This window comes from Mus pahari, chromosome 4 (genome assembly GCF_900095145.1).
Source record: "Mus pahari chromosome 4, PAHARI_EIJ_v1.1, whole genome shotgun sequence".
Taxonomy (NCBI): Eukaryota; Metazoa; Chordata; class Mammalia; order Rodentia; family Muridae; genus Mus; species Mus pahari.
This window is the reverse complement of record NC_034593.1, coordinates 31625940-31638981: the sequence shown is the minus strand read 5'-3', so window position 1 is coordinate 31638981 and position 13042 is coordinate 31625940. Positions and strand designations below refer to the sequence as shown.

General features: G+C 43.8%; 1 protein-coding gene across 2 annotated transcripts; it reads left to right on the top strand.

Moving 5' to 3' along the window:
- Positions 1 to 596: 596 nt before the first annotated feature.
- Il21 (interleukin 21) lies at positions 597 to 9756 on the top strand. Of its 2 annotated transcripts, XM_021197014.1 has the most exons (5): positions 597 to 779; positions 895 to 930; positions 5382 to 5537; positions 7621 to 7698; positions 7787 to 9756. In XM_021197014.1, the coding sequence occupies exons 1-5, from the start codon at positions 633 to 635 to the stop codon at positions 7808 to 7810; spliced, it is 441 nt and encodes a 146-aa protein (XP_021052673.1). In that variant the 5' UTR covers positions 597 to 632; the 3' UTR covers positions 7811 to 9756. The 2 variants fall into 2 exon arrangements, with proteins under 2 accessions (XP_021052673.1, XP_021052672.1); XM_021197013.2 differs by lacking the exon at positions 7787 to 9756 and having other exon boundaries at positions 633 to 779; positions 7621 to 7770.
- The last annotated feature ends 3286 nt before the right edge of the window (positions 9757 to 13042 follow it).

Genomic DNA, 13042 nt, shown 5'->3' with positions numbered 1-13042 from the left:
CTCGCTTAGCTTAGGAAACTCGCCCATCATTTAATTCCTCCTAAGAGTTTACCTCTTCCATCTTTGCAGCGGAGTACAGGATGGTTCAGTGAAAGAGCATTGTCATCACCCTACGAAAAGTTCCAATAAAGGCCACGCCACTGCTTTCTCATTGCAGAAGTGCCTGTATGACTGTCAAGACAAACCAGGTGAGGTACCAGGGATGCAGAGCAAAAGATCAAAGTGTTTGTGTTTACGTCTCTGCAATCTGATGGTGCCTCCTGTGCCACACACACACACACACACACACACACACACACACACACACACACACACCTTGGTGAACACTGAAAACTGGAATTCACCCATGTGTCTCTTTTTCCTGTCTAAGATGCAGATGGGGCACATTTTGTGGACTCTATCCATCCCTGCCCCCACACGCACACACGTATACCTAGCCAATGGAAAAGAAAAACGAGTTACTCACACTCATCCACTATACAAAGATTTCCAGGCTGCAATGGGAGGGCTTGGCCTCTTCTTGAGGGATGAATAAATAGGTAGCTGTAGCGACAACCTGTGCACAGTCAGGTTGAAGTGAGAACCAGACCAAGGCCCTGCTCATCAGCTGCTGGAGACTCAGTTCTGGTGGCATGGAGAGGACCCTTGTCTGTCTGGTAGTCATCTTCTTGGGGACAGTGGCCCATAAATCAAGCCCCCAAGGGCCAGATCGCCTCCTGATTAGACTTCATCACCTTATAGACATTGTTGAACAGCTGAAAATCTATGAAAATGACTTGGTAAGGCCATGTTTGTCACAATGCAATTTAAATAATATTTTTTAATTAATTCAAAAGGAGACTTTTGACTTGCATCACCAACTCAGAACTAATTCTCCCTGGTTAATTTTCTTAGGATCCTGAACTTCTATCAGCTCCACAAGATGTAAAGGTAAGATCGGTTGAATTTATTTCTGGAAATGTATTTTATGTTTGTCTAGAGTCTAACAAGTCAGTAGAATGATTATGCTTATTTTCAATGACTTTGGGGATTAATAATTAGCAAAATATTCATTTCTATTTTGACCATATATCCATAGAATTATTAGTGAACCAAACAATGATATTATAAATATTATAAATTATATATTTATAATTATATAATATTAATCCTTATAATGGCATATCCTTATAAGATGCATGTTTATCCTCTAGAGTTCCTAAGACAAACAAGCAAAGATAAAAAGCTGTGCTGGGATCAGTTTCTGAACGAGGAACAGATAATTCTGTTTTCAGAGCCGTGGGATATGATAGCTCTGGAACTGTCTTTGTAATCCTATTTAAGATAAGAGGCAGAATTTGCATCTTTGAAAAGAAAGAAAGGATGAGATATCCAGACAGGCAGAGAGTGGAGTGCAGAAATCACAAGTCTCTGAGTTAATTCCCATGTACCTGGGCCTCCGGGAGTCTCCTTGTCTCCTTGTCTTCTGCCTTTGATGAAGTCTTTCCAAAGGGTCAGCCTCTACAGCTCATTCCAACCCTTGTGCCACTCATATCCCATGCAGGAGAGGCTTGGCGTACAGTGTGGAAGGGCTTCTGATGTCTCTGCCCTGAGAACAACTTTATTCTGGTCTTCAGCTTGGTACCATTGTAAATGAAGCTGGGGAAATGCTCACACAGCTAGGCCTTTAATTACATAAATTGGGAAAACAAGGAGAGGATTGCCAGTAATGAGGGCACCACACAGAGACACTCAAAGAAGAGAATTATGGTAAATGACAGCGTAAAAGTTTAGAAAGTGAGTGAGTCACGCCCGCCCCTCTGCTCCACAGTTCACCCTCCAGCTCTGAACACGATCACTCTTGTGTTTACTAGGTCCTTTCAAATGAGTGGCCTCTAAACTGAAAGTAGCTCATTCAAACTTATTGAAAGGACATTTCCAATAAGAGAGAACGTTTCTCAACGTGTCTAATTGCCAACGTCTCACGTACAGTGTTTGACTATTGCCTACTATCTGCCTGTAGCCTACACCTTGCAGGGTAGAACACAGGAAAATCCCTCATTTTCAGCTCAGTTGACCCAAAGAATACTTTTTGGATACACTTTCTTAGTAAAAGACACCTTTTAAAGTCTGACTTTCCCAGTAGCTACTTTAATTTTTATCACCTTTACATTGCTAATACGCATTACCTGTACAAGTTGATGAGATTCCCTGTGGTTGTATATGAGCAGAGTCTTGTCCGCACACCCTGTCCTCTCTCTCACACCCTTCCCAGGCTCCAGGAATCTATCTTCAACAAAAGATGTTTGAAAATCTTCCATCTCCATGAGAAGATTTGTCTCATTGAACCTGTATCTTTCTGATGATTTGACCAGGCAGAACTGCCTATGAAGCAATTCGTACTGCTCTAACTAACACCCTCACACTACACAGGCAGGCAATGCAAAGACAGAAGAAGGCAGTAAGGGCTAGGTGTCAAGTTTTCAGGGCTAACATCCAAAGCAGGGTCTGTAACAAATTCTACAAAGCTACTGAGATCTGTCACCGACCCCCTCCCTTGTGTCTCTCATTCTCATTTATCCAAGGGTTTGCTGCCTCTCCCCGGGTGAACGTGGACAGTGTGTGGGGAAACTTTGGTTGGCATGGTTGGGGATGGGCTGAGGGTGATAAATCTAGTCCCTAGAGGCCAGGGATGCTAGTGAATGTTGTGGAATGTGTGGAATGGATCTGACAGCAAAGTTATCCGGCCAAATATATAAGTATTGGTGTCATTAGGTGTCCGTGAGTGTGATGAAGGCAAGCCACCTAGCACCTGGTAGGATACTCCATGCTGACCTGGCCAGGGCTTTCCTTCCAAAAGATAAAAAAAAAAAAATACCTTTTATTTTTTTTTTGTCAGAAATAGGCCGTAAGAAATAGATCTTATCTTTTTAGAACAAGCAAGCCAGGTGTGCCTTTTATGAAAATCTCTTCTCTGCTAAGGAAAGGAGTGGCTTCTCAGCTCCTTTCTGTGGCTTCTTTACTGTACCTTCCAGTCTATAAGAGCCAAGGAGGTCTAGAAAATTCCTCACATTCTCCACTGAGGCCCAGCTGTGAAAAGTAGCCAGGAATTGTGGACATGACTATCTTCTATCTCTGAGCCTTCTGGAGCTCGGAAGCTTTAGATTCCCTCTGTCTCCCCACCACCTCTCCATCCCTCAGGCACTCAGCAGGCCCTGTTTCTCCACTGCTTTTCTGCATCTGCCCTGCTCTGAAATGCAGCCTGAAGATCTCCATCCCAGATCACACATTTCTGAGACAGGCTGCTCCCTGTAGGCCAAAACCAAACCAGTGTCTATCAATAGTAGGCAGAGAAGGGTGGAGACAGTGGCACACTCACATCCTGATATCATACCTCCCCTCTGTTCTGGGTGTGAGGTTTTGGTGGCTGAGCCTGACCATGCTTGGCAGGATAGTCACAGGGAGTCTGTTCTTACGACCCCTCCCCAAGCTTCTTTGGAAGGTAGTTTTCTTTCAGTGTACACATGAAAACGTTAACTCAGCAAATTAAGCCTCTGTGAGAAATGCTGGTTTCTCAGATCATCACAGATGAAGCAGTTAGCGTTTTCAGTTTCAGCTGGAAAATTTACCCCTTTAAATATGAATATTATTTTTTTCCAGTAAGTTAAGCCGGTTGTGGTCAAAAAGAAGAGAAAAGAAAAAAACTTCAACAAACATGAACATGTGGTTTTCAAGGAAAAAAAAGTGCTATAATTAACGTTTATAAATAGTTTCTATTAAATAAGCATTTTGGCAAACATGGGAAGGCCGGCGCTTTGCCCTAGTGACAGGCAAGCTACCGGATAGAAGGAACTAGATAAGCCTCGCTGGGCTGCTACCTATGCAAAGCAAGGCGGATGGGCTCCTGTTATTAGTCAACATTCACGGTGGCCAAGTGCATGGGTTGGAAAATGCAAAGCAGGCTAGCTGCTCTTTCAGCTGATTGTCCCTGAGAAGATTCTGGCAAGATCACTGGGAAGGATGGAGACCTCTGGGTGGAAGCTAGTGGCTTAAATGCACATTGGTGACATGAAGATGTCACCAATGTGCAACTTCCAGGGAGAATAGCATACATGCACGTGTACACACACACACACACACACACACACACACACACACACACACTTGCTAAAAGAAACAGCAAGCCAGGCAGGAGCTCTTGGATCAGAGTTAAGATGGTTTCAGATGTTGCTCTCCCAGAGCCAAAGCTTCAGTCAGCTCGGTGGAAGAGTGCTTGCCCTCCGCGCTCTTCCAGTGCTTTCTGTTGTTAAGATTTGGCGTCTTCACCGGGCAGTGGTTATTTGACAGATGCAAAGAGGAGGCTTTGATCCTTAGTCTGTTTACTTGCCCAGTCTCTGACACAGCCCTTCTAAGAAGGTTGTCCTTCCCACAGGTTAAGCAAGTCTTACCTTCTGTGCTTTGACCCTGTATGGGGAATCCTGCCCTACAAGGCAATGACTGAGATGTCACAAGATGTGTGGTGGCCAGAGCAGGTGACTGGGCTGCTGGAGTGGCCTTACCTTATTCACCTACCAATAGGCTCCATACACAGTCACTGAGCACTTGGCACGTGTGTCAGGCACTGCAGACTAGAGCTCTAGGCAAACCACCCATGGAGACACCTGTGTGCACAGTGGACACAAGTGACAGATTCTTAGCCAGACTGTTGGATCATCTCCACAAAACTGCCCATGCTCACAATTTTACAGCCTCAGAGTTCAGTCGTTGTATTCCTAAACTACATTCTCTGTCACAGATAGAAAGGCTGGTCTGCTAGCTCAGTGGTAGACTGCTTGCCCATGTATGTGTGGTCCTGGGTTCTCTTCAATACCTCCCACACACTTCTATAGCCACCTGCACACATGCACATGCACACAAACACACACACACATACACACACACACACACAAGTACACACATATAAACCTATACACACATAACTCACATACACATCAGGTTCACACACAAACACACATATATACACACACGTGCACACATAGAGACACACATTCACATCCAATCCCACAAAGCTTGTGCCCACCACTTCAACCTCAGAGTGACTTCAGCATAGCACCAGGCAGAGAAAATTATGAAAGGTGAGGGTCTGCTTGTATCTGTGCAGTAGGCAATGGCTCCTTTTTCACCCAGACAGGGAAGCTGTCCAAATGGAAAAAAAAAAAAACAAAAAAACAAAAAAAAAAACCCTGTCTTTTGCTGAGTTTAAGTGGGGATATGACCAGACCTAATGGAGCCCCTAAAAAAATTCCCTAAACAAATGTACAAGCAGAAACTGAGGGCTGGAATGTCATCTTTAACCTTTGGAACAATGTTCATTAACGTATGTTAATTGTCTCTCCTTTCAGGTGCACTGTGAGCATGCAGCTTTTGCCTGTTTTCAGAAGGCCACACTCAAGCCATCAAACCCTGGAAACAATAAGACATTCATCGGTGACTTGGTGGCACAGCTGAGGAGGAGGCTGCCTGCCAGGAGGCGAGGAAAGAAACAGAAGCACATAACTGTAAGATTGCCCTCTGTCATCTTTCTTGCTCGCAGTTATCACTAACGAGGAGCATTTAGCTATCTTAGTCTTACCCGTTAGCTGTAACATGCTATGCTTCACATATCCACGCAGCTAGAGCGGCTCCCACCTTCTTGCAGAGTTACTCCATACTGTACAAGGTATACTTTGCGAAGTGGTGTCACCTCCGATAAGTCTTCACTGTCTGTCTGGAAACCCAACTAGAATTGGCCACCATTCCCTCAGCAGTGTTAACAGAAGTCTCTGGGGGTGAAGAAGCCATTAGGAAGAGAATGTGTTAGAAGAAACGAGATATTTCCCTTCCGCCCATGTGCTGGCCACAGCCTGTGTCATCTTTATCGGGGACTAGATCTTAGATTTCTGACAAGAAAGAGAGCTTACAACACCAAGATTAAAGTATTACTGTCCCAGGCAAAAGCAGAGTCAATGTTGAATTTAAAAGGGAGCACCTTTTTATGGGGCTGGGAAAGTCCAGGTTCCTGTTTCTTTGGGACCCTGAATTTCCTTGTATATCTTCTTTGGCCAACTATGTGCAATTCAGGGACTCAAGAATTGACATATTCAAGCATTAATCAGAACCTGCAGAGAGGACAGAAAAGAAGTTTCTCTGTCGTATTCATTGGTTGTCTGTCCTTCAAGAAATGCCACATGGACTAAAATGAAATCATAGTTACATTATGAAAAGGGGTCTTGTTTCTTCTCATTGCTTGGTCAGGTTATTATGTGAAAATGTCCCTCTGAAACTTTCTTTGCAATGGAAAGAACTGCCTGGGAAGGTAGTGTGTCCCTGTGAGGTCAGTACCAGGAAGCTGAGGCAGGAGGATTGACACTTCCAGGACAGCTGTGTTATCTGGGTGAGACCTTGTTCAGGAAGAAGGAAGTGGGGGAGGGAGGCAAGGAGGGAGAGAAGGAAAGGAAAGGAGAGAGGGAGGGAGGGAAGGAAGGAAGGAAGGAAGGAAGAAGGAAAGGAGAAATGGAGGGGTGGTGGTGACAAAATGACCACAGCTGTGAAACTCAGGGAAACTTAGGAAACGGTGCTGTGTGCTGTAGACCTAGAACTCAACTCTTCTACACCAAGCTCCTCCGTGCAGATGTGGGGAAAGTGAGAACTGTAAAGAGGCCGACTTTCTCCAGGTTTCACAAACAGCTGTGTCAGGATGAGGAAGAACACAGATGCTATGCTGCCTCCAGATGTTCTCGCCATGATACCATGTGACTGAGAGTTAAGAAGCAGCCAGTTGTTTTGGTATCAGAACAGGAATGAGTACAGAACTGAAGGAGAAAGGAGGAGGGAGGTGGATGAGGAAGGAGGAAGGTCAGCCACATGGGAACATTTGCTCAGTATCCCCTAGTAATCAAGTGAATGGAAGTTAAAAGAGGAAATCCTGTCTTGTAATTGTGGAAACAGTGTCCAATAGTGGTAAGACTCGTCGAAGCACAAAGAGGAAACATGTTTTATGATATGTGGTCCTTGAGGTATTTATCCCTTTATTCTACTCGATAAGCTGTAGAAATTTGATATATATGAAAAAAATTACCTGCCCAGGTGACCTCTGCAGACTTGTTCATAGAAGCTAGATACCACGTCTGTATCCAAAAATAGTGAGTGCTCCATCTGTGCAAGGGGCGGGGGAGGGGGGAGACAGAGCAGCCGCCACGGTCCTGCCCTGAAAGCATATCTAAGGCTCAGGGAACCCTTGTAATTGGTTTAAAAACTAACAACAAACAGCATATAACAACCAGGGCAACCAGAATGCAGAGGAGGAGGAGGAGGAGGAAGAGGAGGAGGGTGAGGAAGAGTAAGAGGAAGAGGAAGAAAAAAAGGGGGGGCAAAAAACCCAATACAATAATTTAAACACCAGAATTGTGTTGTCTCTGAGGATAAAATCACAAGTGGTTTCCTGAACAATTTTACAGAATTTTCCTAATGCTTGTCACTGAATGTGATTTACGTTCAAAAGAGAAGAAATGAATTTTACATGAGTATTTTATGAAGTATAATGTTTTTAAAAATAATTTTAAAAGTTTTAAAATTAATTAACTTGTTTGTTTTGATTTACAGAAATGCCCATCCTGTGATTCGTATGAGAAAAGAACACCCAAGGAATTCCTAGAAAGACTAAAATGGCTCCTTCAAAAGGTACGCACCTTAAATGCATTTCTTTCACTTCCATGTTGTCCCCGGGTACCTCTTGTGCCCAGTGACTCATAGGCTCTCGTTTCCACAGATGATTCATCAGCATCTTTCCTAGAACACATAGGACCCGAAGATTCCCGAGGATCCGAGAAGATTCCCGAGGACCCGAGGAGACGCCAGACACTATAGACGCTCACGAATGCAGGAGTACATCTTGCTTGTTGGGATTGCGAGCGGAGAAGTATGATGTATTATGAGAGGAAAAACTCAGAGAAGCTACAGGTTAAGATCTTTTCACCCATTTACCACATAGACATTGCAGTTCCCTGCACAGACTCTATGCTGTCGACATGGGAAATCTCGTCTCAACAAGAGCCCAGCTTCCCGTGTCAGGGATTTCTGGGACGTCTCAAGTTGTGACTTCATCTTATCGCCCAACTGTGACATTCTTCGATTGGAAGGGGAAAACTAAAGATTTTAACGAAAAATACAGCTAGGGAATTTATCGATCTGCATGAGTAAGACCTCTTATGATCCTAACTGAATGATGTAAGCTGGAAATAATAAGCATAAGATGAAATTGAAAATTGAAGTCTTTATTCTTTAAGAAAAACTTTGTACTTGAAAGCATGTCTGAAGAGTCTGCTCATTACCACTAACATCTAGCATATTGATAGCTAACCTCTTTATAGTCTACAAGAGAGGTTTTCCAGATGGGTACAATTTTTCTTCTCAATTAGGTCTATCAAAATTTAACCTATTTATGAGGTCACCCCTGGCCTTCACTGTTTTTCTAAAGTGGAAAGGGTGTAGTAAGAAGCGGGCCTAACTTGCGTTCCTCCCAACGTCAAGTTCCTCTATAAGCTAATAGTTTAACCTTGTGAAGATGGCAACCAAAGCTTGGGGAAGTGCTACATCACCCGTCTTCTGGAGCCAAATAGAATTCTCAGGTTTGTAGCTCTCACCTCACGTGGTTATGGGTGTGCTGTGATGAATTTGCCAACTCCAGTCTCAGTCTCCTCTCACACAGCCTTTCCTTTCTGTCCTCTTCGAAACTTCTAAGAAAAAGAAGCATTTTAAACAAGTCCAGCACTTAAGACACATTGCATGCACATGTTTGATAAGTTAAATCCAACCATCTACTCAAAATCAAAATCAGGAGATGAGCCAAGAGACCAGTTTTAAACAGACTTTTACTTAACATCCCAATCTTTTAACCACAGAGGCTAAATTAAGCAAATAGTTCTGCCATTTGATATAGATTCCAACAGTATGTTTCAATGTCAAATTAAGAAGTCTAGGAAGCTATTTTCCCTGGAATAGTATAATCGCTTTGAGAATTTCTTATTGTTAAAATGGATCTGAGATCCAAGCATGGCCTGGGGGATGGCTTTGCTCTAAGGAAAAAGTGTCTGTACTTAAAAGTGCCTTTAAAACAAGCAGAGACAACATGCACTGCCCTAAGATAGTGCTGACTACTGGTAATTGAGTCCCAGAAAAGGGTCACAATCGGAACCAACGCATTCTCTTAAATTTCAAAAATACGTATTGCAAAGAAATTGTAAACGTAACTGTAAATGTGTGACTGTTGATGACAATATACACATATAGCCCACGTTAAGTGTCCAATGGTGCTAGCACGAGTTGCTGAGATTGCCGCTCGAAAGCTGAAGCAGAGATGCAATCCTTCAGAAAGCAATGATGGAGAGAGAGGGGAGTCTCCATGTTTTATTCTTTTGTTGTTTCTGGCTGTGTAACTGTTGACCTCTTGACACTGTGATTTTTATATTTAAGACAATGTATTTATTTTGGTGTGTTTATTGTTCTAGCATTTTAAATCACTGACCATTTCTAATCTAGATGCACAAATTATTCAATGCAGCACAGGCTAAGAGCTTGTATAGTTTGGAAATGCCAGTCAAGGCTTCTCCACTAGCCATGGGAAAGTTATGCTTTAGAATAAACTAGACAAAAATTGCACAGCAGTCTTGAACCTCTCTGTGCTCACGGCTCAGCCAGGCCTTGGACATCATTGTCCGCTGTGGGTGGGAACACGTTGGACCTGACGCACTGTTGTGTGTCCACGATGGTCACCGATTTTTTATTTTTTCTTTTTTGTTTTTTTTTTTTTTTTTTTTTTTTTTTTTTGGTTTTCATTCTCTTATCTGTAGAACAAGAAAGTGGGGCTTTCCTAAGTCTATTCTGTATTTTATTTTGAGCTTTATACGTCTGAGTTTTAATGTTTTGAGTACTCTTACAGGAACACCTGGCCACACTTTTGAGTTAAATTTCATCTCAAGTGTGATATTTAGTTGTTCAAAAAGGAAAAGGTGTTGCTGTACGTCATCGGAGCTCAGAGGAAATCAGTTATGGCCGTTCATACTGTAGCTGAAACTGTCCTCTTTGTGAATAAATTCATAGCATTATTGATCTATGTTATTGCTCTGCTTTATTTACAGTCACACCTGAGAATTTAGTTTTAATATGAATGATGTACTTTATAACTTAATGATTATTTATTATGTATTTGGTTTTGAATGTTGTGTCCATGGCTTCTTATTTAAGACCTGATCATATTAAATGCTACCCAGTCAGAACAGCTGTCTGTTGTGATTCTCTGAATGTTCTTAATGCAATATCCTGGTAGAAAGGGTGGGTGCATAGTTTTTAATATGGCTACAGCATGGATGTTTTCTTCTTATTGACTGCCACTAGGATAGAAATATCCCCTGTTCTTGCTCAAAGACCCCACTCTCTTTGCAGACTGCCCTCTGAATGCCTGGCAGGCTTGAAGTGGTTGAAACTTGCTTGTCTCACAAGTGTGTCCCATGTAGATTGCAGCCCTGGGTTCATGTCACTCTCATCTAGCCGTCCGTCTCTTATTCTCAGTGTTTCTCCTCTGCATCTGTGGGTTAGCAGGCTGTGCTCATCAAGGACTTAGTTATATTCCTTGCCAATTTCTGCTCTGCTCTCAGGTGACTTCAGTGGGGAGGATTCTCACTGGGAAGCTCCCAGAACCTTGACCATCTCCATGTGAGTACCTGTGTACTTTACCCATGGTCACAGCCCAGACTCTCATGTAGACTCTCACCTGTCACTTAGCTAGACCATCATCTTCCTACTGCCTCTGTACCGAAAGCCAGGCCTCCACACTTCCAGACCCCTCGGCACTCACCTGCTCTGGAGGCCTGGCCGCTGAGCCCCTGGAGCCTGGTGCCACAGGTCAAGCAACATATGGTGCCTCTACCTACTTGGGAACCTGCCTGCGAAGTGCGCGCCTATCTGATGTTCTACTTCAGATTCGAACATTGGTTCTGGCTGCTCACCTTGGGTAGCATTCTAAACACCCTCCGTAGCTACCCGAGTCTTTTTCCTCCTCTGACTTCAACCCCATGGGCCGCCAAGGCGAGGCCACCAGGACCTCTCCCTTGGATGGTTGTAGAGCCTTCCTAAGCAATTTCTCTGCTCCTGTCCTTGCTCCTCACTAAAATCTATTTGTAATAAAGCAACTTGAAGAACTCCCTGAAAACCCAACCTCCGGGGCCTCCGTGGATAAAAGCACTCGCTGCCAAGCCTGCTGACCTCAATTTGACCCCTAGGACCCACACATGGTAAAAGAGAAAACTGACCCCTGCTGCAAGTTGTCCCCTGGCTCTCCACACATGTACTGTGGTATGAGTGCGTATAAAAACAAAATCACAATATGTCACTCCCTCAACTCAAATCCCAACAGTTTCCCCGCCATTTAGGGCTATTGCGTCTCCCTCCGTCTTTCCACCCCATTTCACTTTGCAATGGACTCCAGGCACATTGGTATTCTCTTCCCAACATTCCAGGGGAAGTCCATCTAAGGCATTTGTACTTCTACATTTCTGTTTTTCTTTCTGAAGACAGGGTCTTACTCTGTAACCCAGGATGGCATGGCCTGGTACTCAGCACATAGCCCATGCTGGCTTCAAACTCACGGCAATCCTGATTCAATCTCCCAAGCATTGGGATTACAAAAAAATATATATATTTATAATGTGCAGAGAGAGTTCTTTTAGTGGTAGATAAGGCAATTTAATGTTTTCTAATCATTCGATGTATCCTGGATACACCAGCAAAAATGACTATTTCGAGTATTAAAACTTTCATAATAGGAGAGAGGAAGAGAAGAGATGTGTGTGTGTGTGTGTGTGTGTGTGTGTGTGTATGCCTATGTGTCTGTGTGAATCTGTGTTTATGTGTCTGTGTGTCTGGTTTCTCTGAAGAACTAGGGTGTTGTGGATTTTATCTAATGCTTGTACTACATTAGTTGGGTCCCCAAAATTACATTGGGAACCCACAGGTCTGCATGTAAGCCACTGAGGGTCCCAGCCCCCAGTTGGATTCGACTGGTAAATAAAGTTGCTGGCAGCCAATGGCTGGGCAGGCAGAGAAAGGACTTTCAGGATTCCTGGCCAAGGAACAGAGGGAGGAGGAAGGAGACAGTCACGATGCAGGGAAAGGGGCAGCTGCAGGACAGAGAGACAGCCAACACGTGAGAGCCAGGGACGGTGGCCCAGGAGGGGTGCAGGTCTGGGTCCAGGGCAGCATGATGGAATACAGGTAAGTGATAAGGTGGGATTATCAGAAAGTACATCGGCCACGTTGAGATTTGGAAGTGGCCCAGTCATTGAGATGCTTAAGGCTTATTAAAATATAAAGCTCTCTCTCTCTCTCTCTCTCTCTCTCTCTCTCTCTCTCTCTCTCTCTCTCTCTTTCTCTCTCTCTCTGTCATTTAGGAACCCAAAACATTGGGGCAGGTATTGAGGAACGTGCATCATGTCCACCGACATCAGGTTGACCTGAGTAGAGATTAATTGACTACCGCAGCACTAGAGTCCTGTGCTTTCCTAAGGGAAGAGGAGGAGACACAGAGCTGACTAGGCAGGGCAGAGCAGGTGGAGCTCCAGACTTCTCTGACTGCTGGAACCTAAGGCTTGTTAGCTACTTTGGAGGCAAAAGGGTCTGGGTGTCTCCTCTAACAGCCGTTCACGCACGCTGAACTTCAGGAGTGTTGAGAGTACTCCAGTCCCAAAGAATTTCTAACATCTGAGACGCGCTCGAAGCACACAGAGGACGAGGCAACGCGGCTCACAGAACTGATGGGACATACCTTCAGGGTGCTGATATGAACCCCCACTGCTGATGTCACAGTGACCTTTTTCTTCTAAGTTTATTTTTCAAAACATAAAGGTAGAGAAGAGATTAATTTTGTAATCATCATGAGATGGTTTCTCAGTAATGTTAGGATGTGTCTGAGTCTGTGAAACTAAGCACAATTATACATCTACTATATTTGATCTAGAGTATTCATAGTTTC

Bases quoted from the DNA above. Each gene is read 5' to 3' on its own strand.
- Il21 (XM_021197013.2), top strand. From the start codon at position 633: ATGGAGAGGACCCTTGTCTGTCTGGTAGTCATCTTCTTGGGGACAGTG. The intron at 931-5,381 runs GTAAGATCGGTT...CTCTCCTTTCAG, and splicing joins CAGCTCCACAAGATGTAAAG to GTGCACTGTGAGCATGCAGC. The intron at 5,538-7,620 runs GTAAGATTGCCC...TTTGATTTACAG, and splicing joins AGAAACAGAAGCACATAACT to AAATGCCCATCCTGTGATTC.